Below are 23,123 nucleotides of genomic sequence, written 5' to 3' on the forward strand. Positions count from 1 at the left end.
ACTGGAATAAGGAACAAGAAACTTGGATTCTAGACCAAATATCCCCTGATTTTATGAACTTGCGCAAGTAATCAATAATTCTAGAGTGAAGCTTCCTCACCTTAAAAACCAATCATAGAATCTTAAGAGCTGGAAGGACCTTAGAAGTCACATAGGGAAGCAGGGGGATACTAGGGGAAAATTTGGGGCTTAGCAGTCAGAAGAGCAAGACTGAGCTCTGGCTTTCCCCAATTCCCAGCTCCATAACTGTGTGCCTCTCTGAGTCTCAGTTTTCTCCCTGTCAAATATTTACCTGTGAGCTGTAATGTGCTGTTACTATGTACCATTATGCAAAATGGACAGATTTAAATCTTGCATTCTTGTTCTGGAAGTGACAAGGCAACACCTAGAGTCTATATAATGCTATAAAATTCTTTTCCCTGGGGGAAAAATAGTTGAAGTGGGAGTGGAAACACAGAGTGATTCCAACTGCCAACACTATGGTGTCAAAAGAAGGGGAGATCCATTCCTGAGAATTCATCTTATACTCCTATGGGGTAGGAAAAGTAGGGAAAGGTGGGAAACAATAGTTCCCAGGAAGAGGCTTCAAGGCAACAAAATTTTGAGTGAACAGCTTGGGGCCAGAGATACAGTGAGGCCCTGCTATGCAATGCAAGGGTAGCCCCAATAAGAAAGTATGGGCTTCCTTCCCACAGAAGAAGCATGAGATAGCCTCAGTCACCTTGTCTCAGTTATATTCTTATGTATTCTCCTGGTCACACTGATTTTAGTCTAACAAATTTATTAGAAATATGTCAATTCCAAAGCTGTTCTACCAAGTATAGTGTCTTTTTACTTCAGATTCAGTTCTACCAACCTTTCAACTGAACCAAAATAGCAATTTGGGAGTTGCCCAAAGTAATGAATCTATATTAAGTAATACATATAGTCAGGGACAAAGATGAGACAAAACTAAAGCCTCCTAACTCCTAGTTTGATAGTCTTTTTAATATAATTATTTAAACAATATTGCTTCTAGGTAGGAATGGAAGTTTTAAAGAAATACTTTACTTCTGAGTCCCCTCAGAAAAGAGAACAAAAACAGTAATCTACCCACCTGTCATTCAGAGGGAATAACAAAGATATTTCTCAAATATATAAAGAACTAAGTCAAATTTATAAGAAACCAAGCCTTTCTCAATTGACAAATGGTCAAGGGATAAGAATAGTCAGTTCTCAAAGGAAGAAATCAAAGCTATCAATAATCATATGAAAAAATGTTCTAAATCTCTCCAATTAGAGCAGATTGGCCAATATGACAGTAAAGTAAAATAATAAATAATGGAGGGGATGAGGCAAAATTACAACACTAATGCATTGCTGGTTGAATTGTTAATTGATTCAACCATTCTGGAAGGCAATTTGGAATTATACCCAAAGGATTTTAAAAGAATGCATGCCTTTTGATCCAGGAATAGCATTACTAGTTCTGTATCCAAAAGAGGTAAAAAAAATGGGAGTGGACCTATTTGTACAAAAATATTTATAGCTGCACTTTTTGTGGTAGCAAAAAATTGGAAACTTAGGTGATGTCCCTCAATTGGGAAATGGCTAAACAAATTGTGGTATGTGATGGTAATGAAATACTATAAGGACTGATACAGAATGAAATAAGTAGAACCAGGAGAATTTTATACACAGTAACAAACATTGTGTGGGACGACCAAATGTAATAGACTTTGCTACTAACAACAATACAATGATCCAGGATAATTCTGAGGACCTTATGAAAAGAATGCTATCCACATCTAGAGAAAGAACTGTTGGAATAGAAATACAGAAGAAAACATATGATTTATCACTTGTTTATGGGTATATGATTTAGGGTTTGGGTTTTAAAAGATTATTCTATTACAAAAATGAATACAGAAATGGGCTTTAAGTGATAATACATGTAAAACCCAGTGGAATTGCTTGTCAACTACGTGAGAGGGGAGGGAAAAGAGGAGGAAGACAACATGAATCATATAACCTTGGAAAACTTGTGTGTAGATTTTTTACTGGAATAAAATAAAGAAAAAAAATTTAAGTTGTTTGATCCAACGATTCTGGAGGGTAACTTGAAACTATGTCCAAAGAGCCATAAAACTGTATATACCCCTTGATCCTGTAAAACTATTACTAGGTCTGTATCTCAAAGAGAATTTTAAAAAGGTTGGGGGGAAGGATCTACTTATACAAAAAAATTTATAGCAGCTCTTTTTGTAGAAGCAAAGAACTCAAAATTGAGGAAAAATTCATCAAATAGAAATTGTGGTACATGTTGGTGATGAAATACTATTGTGCTATAAGAAATAAGCAAGATGATTTCAGAAAAATCTGGAAAGACTTGCATGAACTAACTGATAGAAAGCTAACTAAGCAGAATCAAGAGAACATTGTACATAGTAACAACATAATTGTATGATGATCACTTGTGAAAACTTGGCTACTCTCAGCAATACAATGATCTGGGACAATCCTGAAAGAGTTATGACAGGGAATGCTATCCACCTCCAGAGAAAGAATTGTTGGGAGTCTGATGGATGAAGATCAAAGCATTCTATTTTTCACACTTTTATTTGGGAGTTTGGGCTTTGTAAGAGTGTGCTCTTACTTCAATGACCAATATGTGCGTTTTACATTATAATTAAGATAAAATTTTTTAAATGTTGTCTATGAAGGGGGGAAATAATTTAAAGAAAAGGCACATCTCTGAACAATCAAATCTGAATAGAGGGAAGGGGGCAAAGATTAATAAATATTTAAGAGAATTTTGAAGTCATTGTTTTCCTGAGTAAAGAGAAGTCTTAGGAGGGTTGGAGTTCAAATCAGAGAATATTTTACTTTAATACTTCAAATTTTTATAAAACTTTATTTTTTCCAAGGCATTTTAATATATATTATTTCATTTGATCCACAAAACAACATTGAATGAAGCCAAAAAAAGGGAAGAGGGAAGTATATTCTTGGAAATGAAAGTGATAGAAAAACATTAAATAGAAACAAAATGTTCTTTAATTAATGAGGGAGTATCAATTTTATTTAACAAGCAATAAAATTCATATTTATCTCTCCAAGGCTATGATAAATTTAGGCAGATATACCTATGAAAACTTAAGAGAAACTTTTCAAACCTATATAAAAATAAGCAAAAAGTAGAGGAGTCTCTTCACGGAAACTAATATAATGAAAAGTGTACCAGACAGGAAAGCCATGTTAGCTTGGGCAAAAGTCAACATTCATGGTACTCTCCACATGCACAAAACTGTAATGGAAACAAAGAATAAGCCAATCTATGCCCTTAGAGAACTTATTTTTTGTTTTTTAGTCATTTTCAGTCATTTCTGACTCTTACCTGGAGTTTTCTTGGTAAAGATACTAGATGGTTTGTTATTTCCTTCTCTAGCTCACTTACACATGAGGAAACTGAGGCAAACATGACTTGCCCAAGGTCACAAAGCTAGAAAGTGTCTAAGGCTGCATTTCAACTCAAAACGATGAGTCTTCCTGACCCCAGGACCAGCACTATCCACTGTATCAGCTAGCTGCCCTAGAGAAATTATAGTTTAGGCCAATTAACTTCAAAGTATTAATTTCCTCTCTTATTAAGAGGGGGTTTCATTCCATCAATGAACATATATGGTGTATAAAGTACCTACTTTGATTCAGGCATCAGAATAGAAGTACTTCATGACAGAGACAATGTGAAGATCAAGTGAGATATCTAGGAAAGTGCTTTCAAAGCCAAAAAATGTTACTCAATCCTAACCAACTAGAAAGTGTATTATTTCATCTACCCTTATGGACCTCTGAATCATATCACTTTAAAAAAAGACCAAGATAAGCATTTATACTTGTCACCTTTAATTTCCAGAATGTAGTATCCATACCAGCACCAAGATTTATAACTTGACAATTGCATTCTGTCTTCCTTAGGAAAGCCTTTAGCAGCTGATTGACACCATGAACGCGAGCAAAGTACCCTAAGACAGTTCCAAAGAAATAAAATTTCATCAAATGATCCAAAAAAACTCAAAACATTAGATTCACAAAACAGCTAGAAAATGACAAGATTTTTTTGTCTTAAGAATTTTTCTACAGGGACAAAAATATATTTGAAGGGTTTATGGGGAAAAACGATAGATTAAAAATCCTTATCTCCATCCAAATACATTCTAAACAAAATAAACAAATACTGTATCAGAAATTAAGAATACTTTGAGAACCTAAAGATATTATTATAAAATATTTTAATTATCAATGCTTTACTCTTACTAAAGACAAATGGATACTTAACCAATTATTTTACCCCAAACCAAACAATCTAAGTATTTCTATCATACATGGAATGTTATGTTTACAGAAAAGTTAGCAAAGAACAACCTGTAAAACCCACACAAATATTCTTCAAACTACAGAGCATTCCCAATGTGAGCTCCTAAGAACATCAACTTAGTGTCTAAAAGTTTGGTGATATAGTAAGCCTTTATTCCAAAGAATAATTCCTAGCTCTCCCCTTGTTTCACCTAACAGCAGGTGAGTTTCTTTGCCATTATTTAAGTTCTTCATCCAGTACTTAACAACAATATCAAAAGCAAAAAGAAACTTAACAAATATTAATGATGATGTTAGGTAAACTTGCCTCTGTTAATTTCAGGAGCCTTCCTTTCTTTTGACAGTCTCACAAAATGTTGAATATATGGGTCATGCCAATAGCCAACACTCACAGCAAACCTGAAAGAGATGATAAAAGTGGGAGATTTATTAAAAATAATTAAAACTTTTGCATCAGGATGTGAGATGTCTAGGATGTAGCTAGTGCCACTTAAAAGAAAATTATGTAAAACATCAGAGGCCAAAAAACAATCTACTTTCTCAGGACTCCTATTTTCTTACCAAAGAAAACTGATGAAGGTGGATAAAGAAGGTGGATAAAGATATTGACTTGAGAGATCATAAATTTAAACCAACTCTCACTCCTCCTCAGTTCTTTTATCTATCTCTCTCTCATTAATTCTGTTTAATGCAGATTTACTTTTCTAACCCTAATATTCCCACTATCAGTATTCTCATACTCTAAATACTAAATTGGGACTACCCTGTGGGAAATTCCTTTATAACTATAAACACATCCTTTCCCCAACTCCCAGGCACAGAAGAAGAGGTTTCTCAAATCAATTTAAATACAATTGGTTATAACCAAATATAGTTGTTTGGGCTGATGTTTAATGTTATGTTTTTAATAAGACATTTATTTCAAAAGACATTTCTCTTTCCTAAATCTAACCTAATCTGATGTGAACAAATATTACTAAAACAGATTTTCTTATATGTAAACAGTTTGTCCAAGAATGTGTATATTTTTGGACATTGCATTAACTCTTTCAAGACATTAGAGAGATTATATCATACTAAAATTATAGGAGTTCTTAACTTAAGGGGTCTGTGAACTTTTTTTATATTTTGAAAAAATTATTTCAACATACTTGATTTCCTCTGTAACTCCATATATTCTATATTATACATCCAAAAAAACATTTTTTCTGAGAATAGGACCCAGACTGCTTCCCCAGACTGCTAAGTGATTTTATTACCTAAAAAAGTTGAAGAATCCTTACTATTAGAAACTCTTTTAAAGATAAAATTAGAACTATTATTAAATTTACAGAAATGTCCTCACTATAACTTATTTCTGAATAAGTTGTCCCAAAATGTCTTCAGGAAGTTTTTAGTCTTTATATCCCAATGAATATTCAAAGGAAAAACAAAAACTAACCTGTTAGTATTCTAGGTCTCATTCCTTTCCATTTCCTCTAAGTACTACACACCTAAAATTAGCCCTCTCTTATGCATCTTCAATTTCTCCCTCACCATCAGTCTTCCCTTCTACCTTTTAACATTTGGTTCCCTTCTAATCTTTAAATAAAACAGACAAATAAGATAGCCAGTGGTGCAGTGAATAGAGTGTTGAATTTGGAGTCAGAAAGACTTTAGTTTAAATATTGCCTAAGGTATTTGCTAGCTGCATGACCTCAAATAAGCCACTTAACCTCTGTCTGCCTCAGTTTTCCCATCTGTAAAGTGGAAATAAGGGTACCTACCTCATAGAGTTGTTGTAAGACTCAAATAAGAATAAACCTTAAAGTACACAAAGCTTACATAGATGCTAGCTATTATTAATACAATAAAAAAAAACCTTTGACTTTACCTCATTAAATATCCTACTAAACTCTTTGTATGTACCTCCATTTATATTCTTTCCTTTCTTTATCTACTGAAATTTAGGTGCTCTTCCACAGTGAAACTACTCTTTCAAAATGTAACCAATAATCTCTATCTGGGCTTTACATGGTCCTCAACCTCTGACCAATTTGCAGTATTTAACACTATCAACCAATAATCTCTGAAGATAGACCAATTCCCACTCCAAGTGGGTGGGGGTAGGGGGTAGAATCTGGATGAGGAGTGCATTCCAGACTTGGAGAACAAATGAAATATACAGGGGAGATCAAGAGTAGCATGGCAGGAAGTGATTTTCTTAAAAGGCAGATCTGATCATGTAATCCTCCTACTCAAATGCCAGAGGTACTTATTACTTCTAATATCAAACATACATTCCTCCTCCTTACCACCACATCTTGGAATCCCTGGCTTCCTCCAAGATTCAGCTTAAGCAACACCTCCTATACAAAATTTTCCTGGTCTCTTCTTTCTCCACCAATACACTCCCTCTCAAAACTACCTTATATTCATTGTGCATTTTTACATACACACATATGTACCTATCTCTCATCTTAGAATGTAAGCAGCTTCAAGGCAGGGACCACTGCACCTCTATCTTTGAGCATGATGCCTGACAAAGCCCTTCAATCCCTCATCCTTCCCCTCCCCAACTGATATATGTTCATATGTATATGTGTGTATATATGTAGTCCTTAATGACTTTCAAAAAATTGCTAGGAGATATAGTTGAGACCACCCTTTAAATCTTACCACAGGTTAGTTGAAACTTTCCCTTTTCCACTGCTGCTATCTCAAAAAACCTCTCAATTTCTCAGAAGAAAAGTGTAAATAAACTCAGAAAACTTTCAAGCTCTGAATACCATCAGAGTGTAAAAAGAACCAATTTGTCAACATCAACCTTAAACTCCTCCCCAAAATTAACCCTTTTTCTAACCAGCTCCTGTAATGTAAAAAGCCCCAGGAAAAGTGCAAATAAATTTTAGACAGCAAATACCCTTCAGACTAGGGTTTCTAATGTTACCAACACAATACATCCCCATCACTGTCCATCCCCCAGACATCCATTGCTCCATTTTACCAATTAGTAGCCACTATGTATATCACACACCCCAAAGCACTGAGACAGCTTTAATTAATTCAAAAATTAATGACTCTTTATTCCAGCAATTTAAGACATTGACAAGACTTGTGTTTTGTTTGTCTTATAAACTTATGTTGTCTGTATGTCATCTGTCTGTGTTCTGTTTCATGATATGTCTGTGTGTTCTGCATGTTGTCTGTCTGTGCACACAATGGGAGGGTTACATTTTGGGAAAAATAAACCTCAGACAAGAAGTGACCTCTCTCCGCCTTCTTCAATTTGATCCAGAGAAAATGGAGAAGACAGACAGAGGCCATTTGGGAAATTCAAAAAATTATGAATTTTGTAACCTCCTAAACTCTAAGATAATTTAATTGGTTACACATAAAAGGCAAATATACAAAATTGTCAGACATCTCTTCTCTCCCCTCCTCAATGGCCACAAGGGAGGAAGGGTAGAAATGATAAAGACAAAAAAGGGTGATTTGATCCCACAACTGGCTCACAATTTGATCTGAATTCCAATTAGATTTAATACTAAAAATTGATAAATATAACAAAAAAATTTGCTAATGATTTAAATATGTACTGATGGTACAGGGTAAATTCATTCATTGTGATAATTGGTTACCAGTTAAAAATAAAATTTTAGCAAAAATTTAAGAATGTACAAAATTTATAATGAAAAAATTATTTATTAAGACTTGCAATGTATAATAATTACAGATTTGAATATTAGGTTTACCAAAAATACTTGTCAAACGGAATTTGAGAACTGCAAAAAATGAGTATAAAGTAAATAAGAATTTAATATCAACTTATTAAAAGAAGTGATATAATATAAAGATTTTGCATCATCTAAAATTTGGAAAGACATATGAACATGTAAAATTGCTACTTTAAAACATGTACTATTATATTACATAACCAGGAAAAATATAATTAACATCAGGGTTTCAAAAACTGGAAATATAAAAATGATATATGTATTAAAAATTTGGTATATTATAAAATGGAAATGTAAACAGCATTGTACTTGATTAGGATACGAAAATTACTCTAAAAGTATGTGTATAAAGGGGGCAGCTGGGTAGCTCAGTGGATTGAGAGCCAGGCCTAGAGATGGGAGGTCCTAAGTTCAAATCTGGCCTCAGACACTTCCCAGCTGTGTGACCCTGGGCAAGTCACTTGACCCCCACTGCCTACCCTTACCACTCTTCTGCCTTGGAGCCAATACACAGCATTGACTCTAAGATGGAAGGTAAGGGTTTAAAAAAAAAAAAGTATGTGTATAAGAAGAAATTCACAATCTAAGGATTAACATGCAATTTGTTAAAATGTAATTATGTGTAAAGACGAAGTATGTAGACAGCTACAGTGATCACACAGACATACACTTGCTTAAGAAACGTGTGCCAACTCAAGCTCTGTAAAATGTAAAAATGAATAAAAAGTTAATATCAACTTTATAATATCCATAATATTGTTCAAAAAATTGAGGTTTACCTAATTCACCACAATTAGGATGCAAATTTAAAATTAAAAAGGGGGAAACCACAGATGTCACTAATAAATGGTAAAAAAGTGTAAAACTTCAAAAAGAATTGGTATAACATAAACATTTTAGGATCACTTATGAAAATGAAGAAATAGAAGAGAAAAAAAGACGAACCTTTCAGGAACAGCCAAATATGAAAAAACCCTGATGACTACTTGACGAACCAGGATGAGAGAAATGATTCTGTGATTACAGGAGGGTCAGACTGACAGACTGACACACAGAGTCCTCTTGCTGATCAGTGGCGTTTAATGATTTGGGGATTCATACTTTATAGAGAGAATGAGGTAAGCTAAGGCAGTGATGGGCAAACTAAGGCCTGCAGGCCAGATGCAGCCCCCTAAAATGTTCTATCCCACCATTATTCCTAATCTGGCGAATACAATAAGTAGGATACAATACAATGAATCTTCAAGAGTTGCCTTAGAAACAGACTGACAGATGAGTATTTCCTTTCCTTTGGCCTCCTCTTTAAAAAGTTTGCCCATTTTGAAGAGACATTGGCTAATAATGATTTACAAGATAGAGACTATGGATGTAGATTACCTCAGTGGTTCTAAACAGAGTTTTCTATAGGTGATAATTCAATATGTCAATGTGTAACTATCTAATAGTTTCTCATAGAATTTCTGCATCAGTAATTTCTTAGAAGAACATTTAGTATTTGGGGAGGAGTTGGATCGAGTTCTCATGCTAGGGAGGGCAAGCTATGTGTCTGACTTCTAAACTATGGCTGTGATTTACTGGGGCCTACTCACTACTTGGGGCTACATCTGTTCCTTTTTTATAAAAATTAAACAAATGAAAGCAGGGTATGTGAGTGTATAATTTGTATGGATTGTGTAAGGCTAAAAAGCTAAATTCCAATTCTATTTGCTTGGAAATGGAGCTGCTGAAATTTCATTTTTTATTAGGGCCTTTTTTCAGAGTGTATCTCAGAATATGCTGTGTGTGATGACCACACAGCATAACACAGGGTGTGTGTTTTGTCATAGGCAGACATTTATCTACAGCTTTTGCATAGGAGCTAAGATAACTTTTACTCAGGGGTCTTTTGCTTCAAAACAGGTAGTCTAATCCTAAGGTTACTAAGAATGCCTCTCCAACAAGGCTTTTCCTCTGAGCTTTTTGCATAGCCTTAGTTGGATTGTTAGGCTTGCTATGGCTTTCATTGAGACTCAAGGTCCTTTTGCCTTTATGATATGCATCATCTATCACAGCTTAAGAGAGCTACTCTTATTAGCCTGATTCTGTTAATGTCCAATTCTTTGTTCCAAAAGCCAAGCAAATATTAACTTCTCCTTTACTTATAAGTCAAATCTGTTTTATTTCTAACTGTCCATGCTATTATGCTGCTAAGAATTATGTTCTGTTATGAAGTAATATACTAGGGTCTATTATATATCTTTTCTTCCTAATCAAATCCGCAATAAGTATTTGGTGTAAGGTGTCTGTGCTAAGTCTTGCTAAGTGTGGATCAAGGGGAAATACACTTTGAAAACTTACATTTGATACAGAAATAATTATAGCTAATATCAGAATACAAGGTTGTACATAATTATAAGTTACATTTTTCAAGGTAGCTGAACCACAACAAAAGTAATAATTGGGCTGGAGTTAATAGTTAAAATTGATCAATCTTAGGGAGGCTTGCCACCTCCAAGGATTGTTCTGCCATGTGAACTGTTCTTTTGGCTTGTCTCCAAATCATGGGCTTTAGTGACTATTCTGCTCAAGGATTTCCTTCCACATTTCCCTATTGCCTTCTTCTCCCTGGGGCTTGCCCCCATTTATTAACAGATGTTCTCCCTACAGACCAACTTCATGCCACCTTCGCTTGCAGTATGCTCAAATAGTTAGAAATAGCTAAAAACCAAAATAAATTGCTTTTTGCTGCATTAAAAAAAGGAAGTATCAAGGATGAGGGAGATGATCCTTTTAAAAAAATAAGATCCTCATATACTGAATTACTGAGTTAAGTTGGTGAAGAGATGAGAGAACAGTAGAATCATAGCTCCACCTAATCTTAATTTGTATCTTCACCCTTCCCAGTCAGACAATCTCTAGAGTATTCAATTCTGGGTGGTATTTTATGAAAGATACTGATAGAGTAGTTCACATTAGAGAAGGATGACCAAGATAATGAGGGCACAGAGAGTGGAGGACAGATTTGGGATGGCCATGATAGCTATGAGGAAGAGGATATGACTTGCTTTTCATACAGAATTTAATTTAGAATTATGCATATTGACAGCTAAAATGTCCCACACCCTTTGAACCAGGTTTATAAAGCTCCATGTACAACAAAATATTTAGAACATATTTTGTGGTAATAACTGGGGAAAAAAAGATCTCTGTGGATAGGGTAATGAACTAAACAATTTAAACAATAAATATAGAAAGCATGGAAAACATAAAAGGAAGCAAAATAAGGCAAAATGAACCAAGAAAACCATACAAGACTATAAGCATGTAGATGGAAATAATAATCACCATAAAATAACAATAAAAATGCTGGAAAATTACAAAGAACAAGCCTGGCCCCAAAGCAGAGCTATGATAAGGCATTCTCTCCTTTGCAGAAAGATCTATAAGTGTAGATCTACAAGTGTAGAATATTTTTCCAATGTATTGATCAGTTTTGCTGAGTTTTCTCTCTTCTTTTTTTTTATTTCATATGGAATGGCTCTCTGAGAAAAGAGAAGGAGAAGATCTCAAAAGGGAAATTTAGTCTATGTAAAAACAAAAGATAAATTTTAAAAAAAGATTTATTTTGCTTGGCCCCTAGAGGGCATAATAAGGAATACTGAGTAGACAGAAAGATCAAAATTAGATGGAAAACCTTTCAATTAGAGTTATCCAAAAGTATAATGGGCTGCATCACAGATATGATTTCTTGATCACTGGAGGTCTTCAAATGAAGACTGGATAATACATTCATTAAAGGTATTGGGGAAAGTAATTCTTATCCAGATACAAATTAAGATTAGATGGAGCTATGATTCTACTGTTCTCTCATCTCTTCACCAACTTAACTCAGTAATTCAGTATATGAGGATCTTATTTTTTTAAAAGGATCATCAAGACTCACAAAATAGCCCAATACCAAATGTAGAAACCACAGACTTTTAGAGCTATAAGGAATCTTAGAGATCAACAAGTCTGATCCTGTTTCAAAATTTAAATCTAGAAACAAAAAAAGAAAAAACTCATTGTAGAAAAGGAAAAACAAGATTTTTCTAAAAGTATTAAGTCAGGAAGAATTCACCAACCAATCTGGATTTCAAAAGAATATATTCAGGGAGCTAGGTGGCTCCGTGGCTACAGAGCCAGGCCTGAAGACATGATATCCAAAGTTCAAATTTGACCTAGATACTTCCTAGTTGTGTGACTCTTAAGCAAGTCACTTAACTCTCACAGCATAGGTGTTCCTGATCTTCTGCCTTGCAGTCTATATTTAGTATCAGTTCTAAGACAGAAGATTTTTTTTTTTTCTAAAAGAACATTTACAGAAGATAGAAGCAAAAGGTCTTGGACAAAGAATATAAAGCATGGTAATTCTTTTTTTTTTTTTTTTTTTTTTTTTTTACCCTTGTACTTCGGTGTATTGTCTCATAGGTGGAAGATTGGTAAGGGTGGGCAATGGGGGTCAAGTGACTTGCCCAGGGTCACACAGCTGGGAAGTGGCTGAGGCCGGGTTTGAACCTAGGACCTCCTGTCTCTAGGATGGTAATTCTTAATGTAGAGTGTTGGATCAAGACAGAAGAGAACAAAAGAAAGTTAAGAAAGACATTAGCAGTGCAGATTTAAAACTAACATTAAATTATCTTCTTAAAAAAAGTTATACATAAGAGATTCATGGTTTCATATACAATCTTCTTTTTCCATTCTTCTTTGTATATGGATATGTTTCTCAAGTTCATAATAATAAAAAGAAACATATTTTTTAAAGGATGTCAAAAAAAGGGGCATCAAGAGTTCTAAAGTTCAAATGAAATGAAGCTAGCTAGCCAACAACAGAAAAATGTGGTTTTTTTTTTTTTAAACTACATTGGGGAAAAGAGGAGGATCAAAAAAGGGATAGAATCCCTGCGAGGGGAAGAAAAAACAGTGACAGAATCCAGAAGCAGAGCTGCTAATTCTTACTATATTTTCTATTTCTCTGCTGAAGAAAATGACCTTTGGAGTAAAAAAAGCAGAACAAAATTGGCTAAAAGAGAATTAGTAGATACCAAAGATATGTAGAATAAGAATAAGACAAGTCACTTAGCCAAGATGATATAAATCCTCAGATGCTAAACTGGAAGATGTGATCACTGAATCACAAAGCTTGGTTTTGATTCTTGGAAATACTCTAGAAGGAATTGTTAAAGAGATATTTAGTAAACATATAGTTAAAGAAGTAGTGATTAGAGCCAGTACAGAACTTACCAGACTAATTTTATTTCCTTTTTGGATAGACAGGATCACTAAACCGACAGATGAAGAAAATGTTGTAGATATAGCTCACCTACATTTTATAGTAAAGCATTTGATAAACTGCCTCTTCTTTTCTTGTGGAATGAGAAATATAAAACAATTAAAGAGTCAGAACTACCTAAATGGCAGAACCCAAAGAACTCATGGTTCCACAGCATGTTGCATGACAGTCTCCAGTGTTCTATCTAGAACTGCTAAAGCATTTTCATTATTTGAATAAAAAGATAAATGGTATTATCCAATTTGCAAATAATAATGCAAACAATAATAATACTAGCTAAGCAGAGATACCTAGGAAGAGGAAGCATAAAGTAGCGGATACAGAACTGGCATTGAACCCAAAAAGAACTTTGATGTAAACTGGGCATATGACCCTAACCAAGTTCTTTAATTTCTCAGTGTTCTAATACTAAATTCTCTAATACTAAATTGCAGAGGTATCAACTTCCTTTGATAAAAAGAGTGCAAACCTGGAATTTGCCCATACAAATAAAATCAGAGATTCTGGGTCTATCCCTAATAACCTAGCACCCTGATGGTGAACCTATGGCACATGTGCCAAAGACAGCACACAGACATCTCTGTGGCCATGCCCAAGCCCCCCCCCCAACACTTGATCCCTTCCTCCTCTCCACCCCCACCCCTTGCTCCCTCCCCTGAGCAGAGTGCTCAGGCCATTCCCCTCCTTTTCTCCCTCCCCTGTCTGAGACTAGGAGCTGCAGGTGGGCAGCAGAAGAGGGCAGTAGGGGGTCTCCTCTCCCACTATAAAGCCTAGTCCCACCCTCTAAAAGATCTCCACTTTCTTCCTTTCCCTCCCCAACCCAGCCACCTGTGGGAGGAAGGGCAGGAGCCCCCTCAAGGGCTAACTGTGCTCCCTCCCACCCCACATGGGTAACAGTCCAATAGGCAGTCCCCAGGAGACAGTTTCACTGGTACCCAAGTGGGCTAGGAGCTGGTCCTACTCCACCAAATACAGTGGGTAGAGTGCTTGATCTCTAGGCCAACCCCCCAGGCTTCCCTCACCTCCCATCTTCCTGGCAGATCCAAGTGGGGTAGCAACCCACTCCCTCAGTCTGCCCCAGGGGGAACCTGGATGCAGGGACACACCTCCTTGTGGCTGCAGGCCAAGGCTTCCAGAGGCAGGCACAAGCTAGCTGGAAGTCCGCCCACCAGAGGGGGCACTTGGTCTTTGAGACCCCCCCTTTCTTCAGCAGAAGCACCCTAACTCTGTCCCCCACCCACAAGGCTGGGTACAGGGGCCAGTCTTGTGGCTGCAGGAGGTGGTTGGGAGGACAGGATGGCTGGGAGCCCATCCCCATACCCCCAGTATAGGGGGGCGGGGCACTGCACACAGTTGGTGGGGCAGGGCAGCACAGGGTCCCTAAAAGGTTGGCCATCACTGACCTAGCATTTAGACTGCATTTTGAGATTTGCAAAATATTTACTGTATTACGATGGGGTTGGGGGAGTTTCTCACAACCCTTGAGAAGGTGCTATTAATATTCCAATTTTACAGATGAGAACAATTGAGGCAAAAAGACTAAATAGATTGCTCAGAGTCACACTACTCTGACATAAAGCTAAAAGGGTTAGCTGACACAATGAATAAGTCAGGATCCAAATAAATACTAACAGACAAAAAAATTGGGCTGATTCTAAGATGAAATTTTATACTTAATCATGAAGTTACATGTAGGGATCAAGAAATTCACTTTAAAAGATAAAAAAGGAGTGCTCAGATAGTAGATAATTTGAAGAAAACCCAGGACTATTACTATATTGTACGTTCAATTTAAGTCAGCAGTGTGATAAGATAGCCAAGAAAGCTAAAGCAATTTTGAGCTACCTTGAAAGACACAGTTTCTAGGAATAAGAAGGGTCCACTCTATCCTGCTCAAATAGGACCAAATCTGGAATAATATACTCAGTTCTTGGAACAGTTGGAAAGGGCACTGGTTAACTTAAACAAGTTAGAGTGCTCCAGAAGAGGGCATCAGATTTAAGGACTCTGAGTCCGCGCCAAATGACAATAAAATGAAAAAATTTTATGAATGTTTAACTTGGAGAATAAAAGCCTGAAGTGAAAATGATAGCTTTCTACTGGAAAGGCTGCCTTGTGGGACGGATTAGCCTTGCTCTGTATGATGGATGAGCAAAAAAACTAGGTGCAATGTGTAAAAGTTACAAAGAAGCTAGTTTAAGCTTTAAGTCCGAAAACATAGCATTTAGAGCAGATCGAGTGGGGTGTTCCCCCTCTACAGGCAAAGGTTTTATATAACCTCATCTGGTGCTTCAGTGAGGGATTAATATTCGAGTACGTCTTTTACTAAATGGCAGCTGAAGTCCCGTCCCTCTTAGAAACTGGGATTCCCTGGTTCTCCTATGCCATGGAACAATTCTTTTTACAGACGAGAAAAACGAGTGAAGCGGAATGGGGAGATTCAGAACCCGAATTCCTCCACCAGCCAGGTGCAAGGGGCTCGAGGCTGCACAGGGACTGCTCTCCCGCTGCCTTTCCCCAAACCCCTCAGTCCACCATACTCGTGGTGCCCCTCCCCCACACCGACACCGCCTCTACCCCTCCCCCTCCAAGGCCCGACAGGTCCCCAAGCCCCTCCGCACCTCTTGCAAAGGGAAGCGTCATCACAGGTGCCGCGCACGCCCTCGTCCCCCGTGTCGGTGTCCGTGCCAGAGACAGTAGGCTCCCGGAGGCTACGGGAGGCCATGGGAGCCCCAGACTCGGTCTCCACATGAGGATCCAGGGCGGGCTTCAGGGCGCGCTCACCGAAGCGCGCTCCGAGGAAAGGACATAGACTCTAGGGCCAAGCAGGTGGGGAAGATGGGCTAGAACAGACTGGACACCCCGAAGTCGTTCTCTGGCGTCTTCCTCACCAGCAACCGGACACCTTATTGGCTCCTCCTCACCTTGACTCTTTTGAGGCACTCATTGGACCTCTACTCATCACAAGGACTCTCTATGGATGGTTATTGGACAAGAGTCGCATGGCGCTTGGGGCGGGGCAATTGGACACAAGGTTTTTGGACCCCGATGCCTTCTGGGAATTGTAGTTTCTCTTGTTCTAGGATGGGAACTGTTTTCTCCTTTTCTTTTCCCCTGCTTGATTAGAGGCCATCAGAAGAGTGGTTGAGACCTGAGGTTTTATAACCCTAGCTAATATTTAAATATACAAAAACGTTACAATACACTTCCCTAGAGACTTCTATAAGTACTGCTATCTGGAGGTTGATTGGTTGGTTTTGTTCCTTTAAAGGTATCTTTTTTTTTTAAGCCATGTGACCGATGGATTTTTATATGCAATTTACATTTCCATTTAAAATACACAGAAATTCTTCACTCAAACCTTTTTAGGTACAGCATTCATAATATTTAAAGTTTGATTTTATCATTTCACATATAACATGTTGATAACAGTATTTTACTATTTACAAAGTGCTTTGAATTTTTTTCTAATAAATATTTATTAATATCTGCACTGTTTATAAGGTCTTGCACTGAGATACATTGATACAAAGACATAAGAATAGTTCACAGCTATGTGTAGTGCTTGAAAGTTTGCAAATTATCATCATATATCTACCTCATCTGAGCCTCACAGAAATCCTATGATGTAAGCACTGTTATCATCATAATTTTACAGATGAGGAAACTGAGGTTCATGTTTAGCAACTTATCTAGATTCATATAGAAAGTATCAAGCAGAATTTGAATTTAAATACTTCACTCATCCCACCCCCACCTCCAAGTTCTGTTGGCCTGCTTATACTCTAATAAGGACATGAATAACTGTAATACAGAAGATATTAGGTAAGTGCAAAGACTCTAGAGTGCTATGAGACAAAGGAAAAGAGAGCATTTGGAGGGAGAAGGGGAAAATAATGGTCTAGAAAGTCTTCTGGAAGTAGGTAGCATTTTGAATGGAAGAAAGGGCTTTGACAAGATCAGAGCTGGAATGGAGTGGGCAAAAAATGATGTTCATTCCAGGCATGGGAGATAGATAGTGCATGAACACGAACAAAGGAATGAGGTGGGAGAGTGTAGGATGAGAATGGAGGATGGAAAATAGTGAAGTTTGATTGGAATATGGAATAGGAGAATCTAATGAATAGAAATAGCTAGACTTTATATTAACATTCATATAATAACAAACAAGGTTTGCAAATACATTAAATATGATCTCATATGATCCCAGCAACAACTCTGTGAGGTAGGTGTTATTATTATCCTTATTTTGCAGATATGGAAACTGAGGCCAGGAAAAGTTAAGTGATTTGCCAAAGCTCACACAGGAAAGGTATATATAATGTGCCAGGCACTATGCTAATTTCTGGTGATACAAAAGAAAACTGACATATACCCTGATCTCAAAGAGACCACGTTTTAATTAAGGAAGACAACATATAAAAATTGATTCATATTTATGTTCAGTTTATGGTAGATTGAAAGGTTAGTGAGTATTTAGACAAGAATAACAGCAGGGTAGTGTAGGGATTAAAAATTAATGGTTTGACTAAAATATATGAAAATTATAAATAACAATTGTGGTCACCAATTCAAAGTAGTATTGCTCAAAGTTGAAATGACCTTTAATAGCTTTTATTTGTAAAAGAGGTAGAAAGAGCGAAAGCAGAGAAATACAAAAGGGTAGAGAAGATATTAGCCTATCTAACTAAATATTGCTCAGGTGCTCAACTCTGCCAGGACTTATTGACCTTCAACTGTAATTAAACTCTCTACAGAAGATAGGAAGGGAAAGCCAGCTATCCACTCACCCAAGTTCCCTCCAAGAAGCAGGTCAAGACAATGGCTCAAGCTGAATGTGACTCCTGAGAGCCACGTTCTTCCTAGAGCAGACATTCTTCTTGAAGCTGACTTCCTTCTTGAAGTTGAACCCCTCAGCCACAGAAATTCAGGGCCTTTTATAGTGGCTTCTTGTCCCTTCCCCTCTTCACAAGGGCCAATCACAGCTTCCAAATTGCCCAGCACTATCCAGAGAGGCAGTGTGTGTGGGGGATCTACTTCTCACTTTCTGGAGTTGTGAATTCTTGTCAAAAAGGTTCACAGTTTTCCTGGCTGGTTGAGTTTCTGAGTGTGTGAATTCTCTAAATGGTTTGCCAACTCCTCTACCTAGTTCAAGCTTTTGTTGATTCAATCAAAAGGTAGACAAGGAGAGTTAACCCTATCTTCATAATCTAGTGAGGTACTAAGTAAGGGTACTTAAGTTATTGTTAACCAAAGAGTTAACTCCATCTAGGCAAAGAGAACAAAGAATTCCCTTTTCACAGTAAATGACTAGGCCCAGAGGATTCTAAAGAGTAAATGGTAGGGCAGATGATCTCCTACCAAGAGGATAGTAGATTCAAGCCCTAAAGTGGAATGAAACTCTGGGAAAGGTAAGGACTGAGAGTCAGCATCCACCTGATATGGAAAGTGAGCAGGAGAGCAATTTAAACTGACTGGGAATTAGACCTTGATTCAATGACAGTTATTTAGGGAAGGAATAATTTTGTGGCTCACCTTAGTGGTGGCAGGTATTGCTGGTCTATGCTGCTACCTATTGGGTGTGGAGGGTAAAGGTCACCAGCTTCCCAGTCCCTTCCATTGTTCAGATGGAAATGGCTGGTCCAGATCACAGGGTCTGGCAGATAGAAGTCTGGGGAGAGTTGGGAGGAGAGAGGAAGTAGTATAAAGGAGAATGATATGAGATAAAAATGGACAGCTAAATTGGAATCAGATTGGACTCCAAGTTGGAGTTACTAATGCTAGAATCAAGAGACAATGAGGAATTAAGGAAAATTTTCAAGTAGAGGGGTAACATGAATATAGTAATTCTTAAGGAAAAGTCCTACTAGAATAGTTGTATGGAAGATAAATTTTAAAACAAAAACAATTTAGAGAAGAAGAAATGAGAATCTGAACTTAGTTTTGAACCTCTTCATAGCACTATCTCTGATTGAAGCAGGGCTGGTATTATTTTTCCTACTGTATAGATAAAGATAAAGGATCTGGTCCAAAGTATATGGCCTTTTTTTTACTTCACTTTCTAATAGCAGCTACTGATTGACCAACCATGATTGGGGAAGTTTTGGATTAGAGTTGTTAATCCCAGCAGTAATCTAAGTAAACAGGGGAAGTCTTCTTTATTCTCTATATGATACTAGGCTGAGTCCTTATAACAGATAAGGTTTTCTACCTGTTCTTATTCACAGATGACTGTGAAAGTATTACATTGAGCCCCAAGATACTAGAAAACCTTTGAGAGATCTGCAGTAATGAGAATACTGGCCTAATCAACTACATAGAAAATAAAGTAAATGAAATTACACATTATCCATCTGATAACATGCAGTTTGTTGAATCAGTTCATCAACATGTATATTTTGGGGGCCCCTAGGGAGCTGTGTAAATGGAATTAGCTCACACCCCATTCATAGTTAAAAACTCTAGCCACCAGAGATAATGTCATCCCCACCTCCCTTAGTGGGGAGGGGAGATGAGTTACCCACACGTGACAATAAGTAACAAATCAAGAACAAGGGATTGCCCTTTGGGTAGTCCAAAACCAGTACTGAGGCTGCCATTTGTCCACTTGAATTAGAGGTGGACCTCCAGGAAGTGACTAAAGATGCTATCTCTTCAAGTATGATGGTAACTTCCTGTTGAGGCAGTTCAGGCTTTGAACTTGGTGCTGAAGGATCTCAGCTGAGACCTCAGGCAGCTTCTACTCTGAATTGTCACGTGGGTAAGTTAGGCTGACTTCCTTTGGCCTACCTTGGCGTTTTCCAGAGTCTCTACCTCAAGAAGGCTTCCTTGCCTCTCTAATTGCTAAGGCCCTGTGGCTAGTAGCATAATTTAATTAATCTTTTAATTCTCACTTGGTCTGGGCCTCCACTGATCCGACCAGAGTTTCTCTCTCTCTCCTTACCTTCAACCTTTCTAATTGTAAATAAACTACCATAAAACCCATCCTGACTTGGGTCTGTTTTAATTATGGAATCAATCTAGATTTGATTGATTCCTGGCGACCACACCTTAAATATATATCTATATAATATCTAAGTTTCCCTATTACAGAGCACAGTGGATAGAGCACTGGACCTAGAGTTGGGAGGACCTGGATTCCAATCTGGCCTCAAACACTTCCTACCTGTGTGATCTTCAGCAAGTCACTTAACCCCAATTGCCCAGCCCGTACTGCTCTTCTATCTTAGATTGATACTAAGAAGTTAAAGATTTAAAAAAAAAATGCATATCTTGGATAGGTCAATAATGAACTGGGCCCCAAATTGAGTAGGACTCCATAACTGGGCCAGATTGGGAAACTGAATGGTGTTTTCAAGGATTATCAGGTATTTGCTACAGTAAAATTTCACCTTTTCAGCACCAGTATTCCCCCCTGTGAATCATAAAACATTAACATATAATAGGTGCCCAGTAAATGTCTATAGAATGAATAAACAAACATTGTCATCTCAAAAGAATTTAAAATTACAAATAGCCTAGTAGGCCTAAGTAGGTTGTACCATATTAACAGTAATGATTTGTGCATGAGAAATAGTGTAAAGGGTTTTATTGAAGCCATGTAACTAGAATGAGAGACAACAGTCACATTCCAATGGATACACATCGTTCCTCCCAAGATACAAAAAGAGTAAGATTAAGGCTTCTGGCTCATTGCCGAGATGCACTTTGGGGAATTTGGGGGTGAGGGGAAGGTGGAAGAGGTAGGAATTGCATAGGATGATCAAGTGTTCACATGAATGAATTCAGAGATCTACCCAATTATCAGATGAGGAAACAAATACACAAAGAGGCGAAGTGGTGGAGTCTGCCCACGAGGACTGAGGTGATCCGTGGTGGAGCCACTTCGAGAAGCCGGTTTACACGGCACTGTTTCTGCTAGCAGGTTCTTTTCAGACTGCGTTGGCCCTGTGTAATGGCCTTAAATCCTATGAATCAAGTTCCCACACACCATGGGCAGCAGCTTTCATTCATTCAACAGAAACTGATGACTGGCTACCTGTTCTTTCCCCTCCAAGCCCGTTAGCTTCTTTTCCTTCCTTGCCGGGTTGGGGTCGCCATCCTGGAAGAATTCCTATTAAATCCTACATAGATGTGCTCTTTTTCTACTAAAGCCTCCTCATCGCTTCTCAGCCTTTTGGTTAAGCTCAAGTGTAGTATCTATTACAGTATCCTCAATAGACGGCCCACACACTGTTGAAACAAACAAACAGAAACAAGCCACTTTTGTTTTCAATCTTGCCCAAGGAGGCTGTCAGCTCTCTCAAGGTCCCTGTACGTATTGGTCCAATTTTAGCCAAAAGACTCTCTATGTGAGCCTGGACTTTGTAAGAGTGATTATCAAAGAATCTGTAAAATACCAGAATGCTAAAGACAGAAATGGACCCAAATATTATATTTCAAATCTATACATTTTATTTAAATTTCTTGATGAAAAAAATTGTTAGGTTCCGGGTTAAGATGGCGGCAGAGTAAAAAGCAGCTCTTAACCTCTCCTGACCGAAACACACAAAACTCCTCAAAGGGACATAAAAACAAGTCCAGACGAACGGAGGAACCCCACAACAGGGTGTAGCGTGGAAGGTACGTGGAATCAGGACATTTCCATGCTATAAAGGGGTGAAACAGCTCTCACTAAATCGCAGGCTGAGCAACCACCCCACCCCCATCCCCTCCACACACACCACCTTTAGCGCTGAAGCCAGTTAAAAAGAAATAGAGCAAGTTTGGGGCACCCATCGAGCCATTGGCAGCTACAGAGAAAAAGAAGGCAGGAGTGGCTATTATGATTTCTGACAAAGCCAAAGTAAAAATAGATATGATTAAAAAAGACAGGGAAGGTCATTACATCCTGATTAAAGGCAGTATAAACAATGAGGAAATAACACTGCTCAATATATATGCACCAAGTGGCATAGCATCCAAATTCATAAAGGAGAAACTGGCAGAGCTCAAGAAGGAAATAGATAGTAAAACCATACTAGTGGGAGATCTAAATATTCCTCTTTCAGATCTAGATAAATCAAACCGAAAAATAAATAAGAAAGAGGTAAGAGAGGTGAATGAAGTCCTAGAAAAATTAGATCTAATTGATATGTGGAGAAAAATAAATAGGGACAAAAAGGAATACACCTTCTTTTCAGCTGCACATGGTACATTCACAAAGATTGACCATGTAATAGGGCATAGAAACATTGCAAACAAATGCAAACGAGCAGAAATAATAAATGTAACCTTCTCAGATCATAATGCAATAAAAATAATAATTAGTAAGGGCACCTGGACAGGAAAATCAAAAACGAATTGGAAATAAAATAATATGATTCTCCAAAACCAATTTGTCAAAGAAGGAATCATAGAAACAATCAATAATTTCATTGAAGAAAATGACAATGATGAGACATCCTACCAAACTCTGTGGGATGCGGCCAAGGCAGTATTCAGGGGGAAATTTATATCCTTGAGTGCATATATTAACAAATTAAGGAGGGCAGAGATTAATGAATTGGGCATGCAACTCAAAAAATTAGAAAGTGAGCAAATTAAAAATCCCCAGATGGAAACTAAATTAGAAATACTAAAAATCAAGGGAGAAATTAATAAAATCGAAAGTAAAAGAACTATTGAATTAATAAATAAGACTAGAAGCTGGTACTTTGAAAAAACAGATAAAATAGACAAAGTACTAGTCAATCTAATAA

At 37.3% G+C, this 23,123-nt stretch overlaps 1 protein-coding gene across 1 annotated transcript in view; it reads right to left on the reverse strand.

Moving 5' to 3' along the window:
• Nucleotides 1–16,259, reverse strand: part of LCMT1 (leucine carboxyl methyltransferase 1) — a 106,461-nt gene extending 90,202 nt beyond the window's left edge. Inside the window, exons 1-3 of the mRNA XM_044658186.1 lie at nucleotides 16,005–16,259; nucleotides 4,664–4,755; nucleotides 3,883–4,004 (exon numbers count right to left, since the gene is read on the reverse strand). Coding sequence (XP_044514121.1) covers nucleotides 3,883–4,004; nucleotides 4,664–4,755; nucleotides 16,005–16,108 — 318 coding nt within the window. The 5' untranslated portion in view covers nucleotides 16,109–16,259. The remainder of the gene's footprint in view (nucleotides 1–3,882; nucleotides 4,005–4,663; nucleotides 4,756–16,004) is intronic.
• Between the last annotated feature and the right edge of the window lie 6,864 nt (nucleotides 16,260–23,123).

Source organism: Gracilinanus agilis, chromosome 1 (genome assembly GCF_016433145.1).
Source record: "Gracilinanus agilis isolate LMUSP501 chromosome 1, AgileGrace, whole genome shotgun sequence".
Taxonomy (NCBI): Eukaryota; Metazoa; Chordata; class Mammalia; order Didelphimorphia; family Didelphidae; genus Gracilinanus; species Gracilinanus agilis.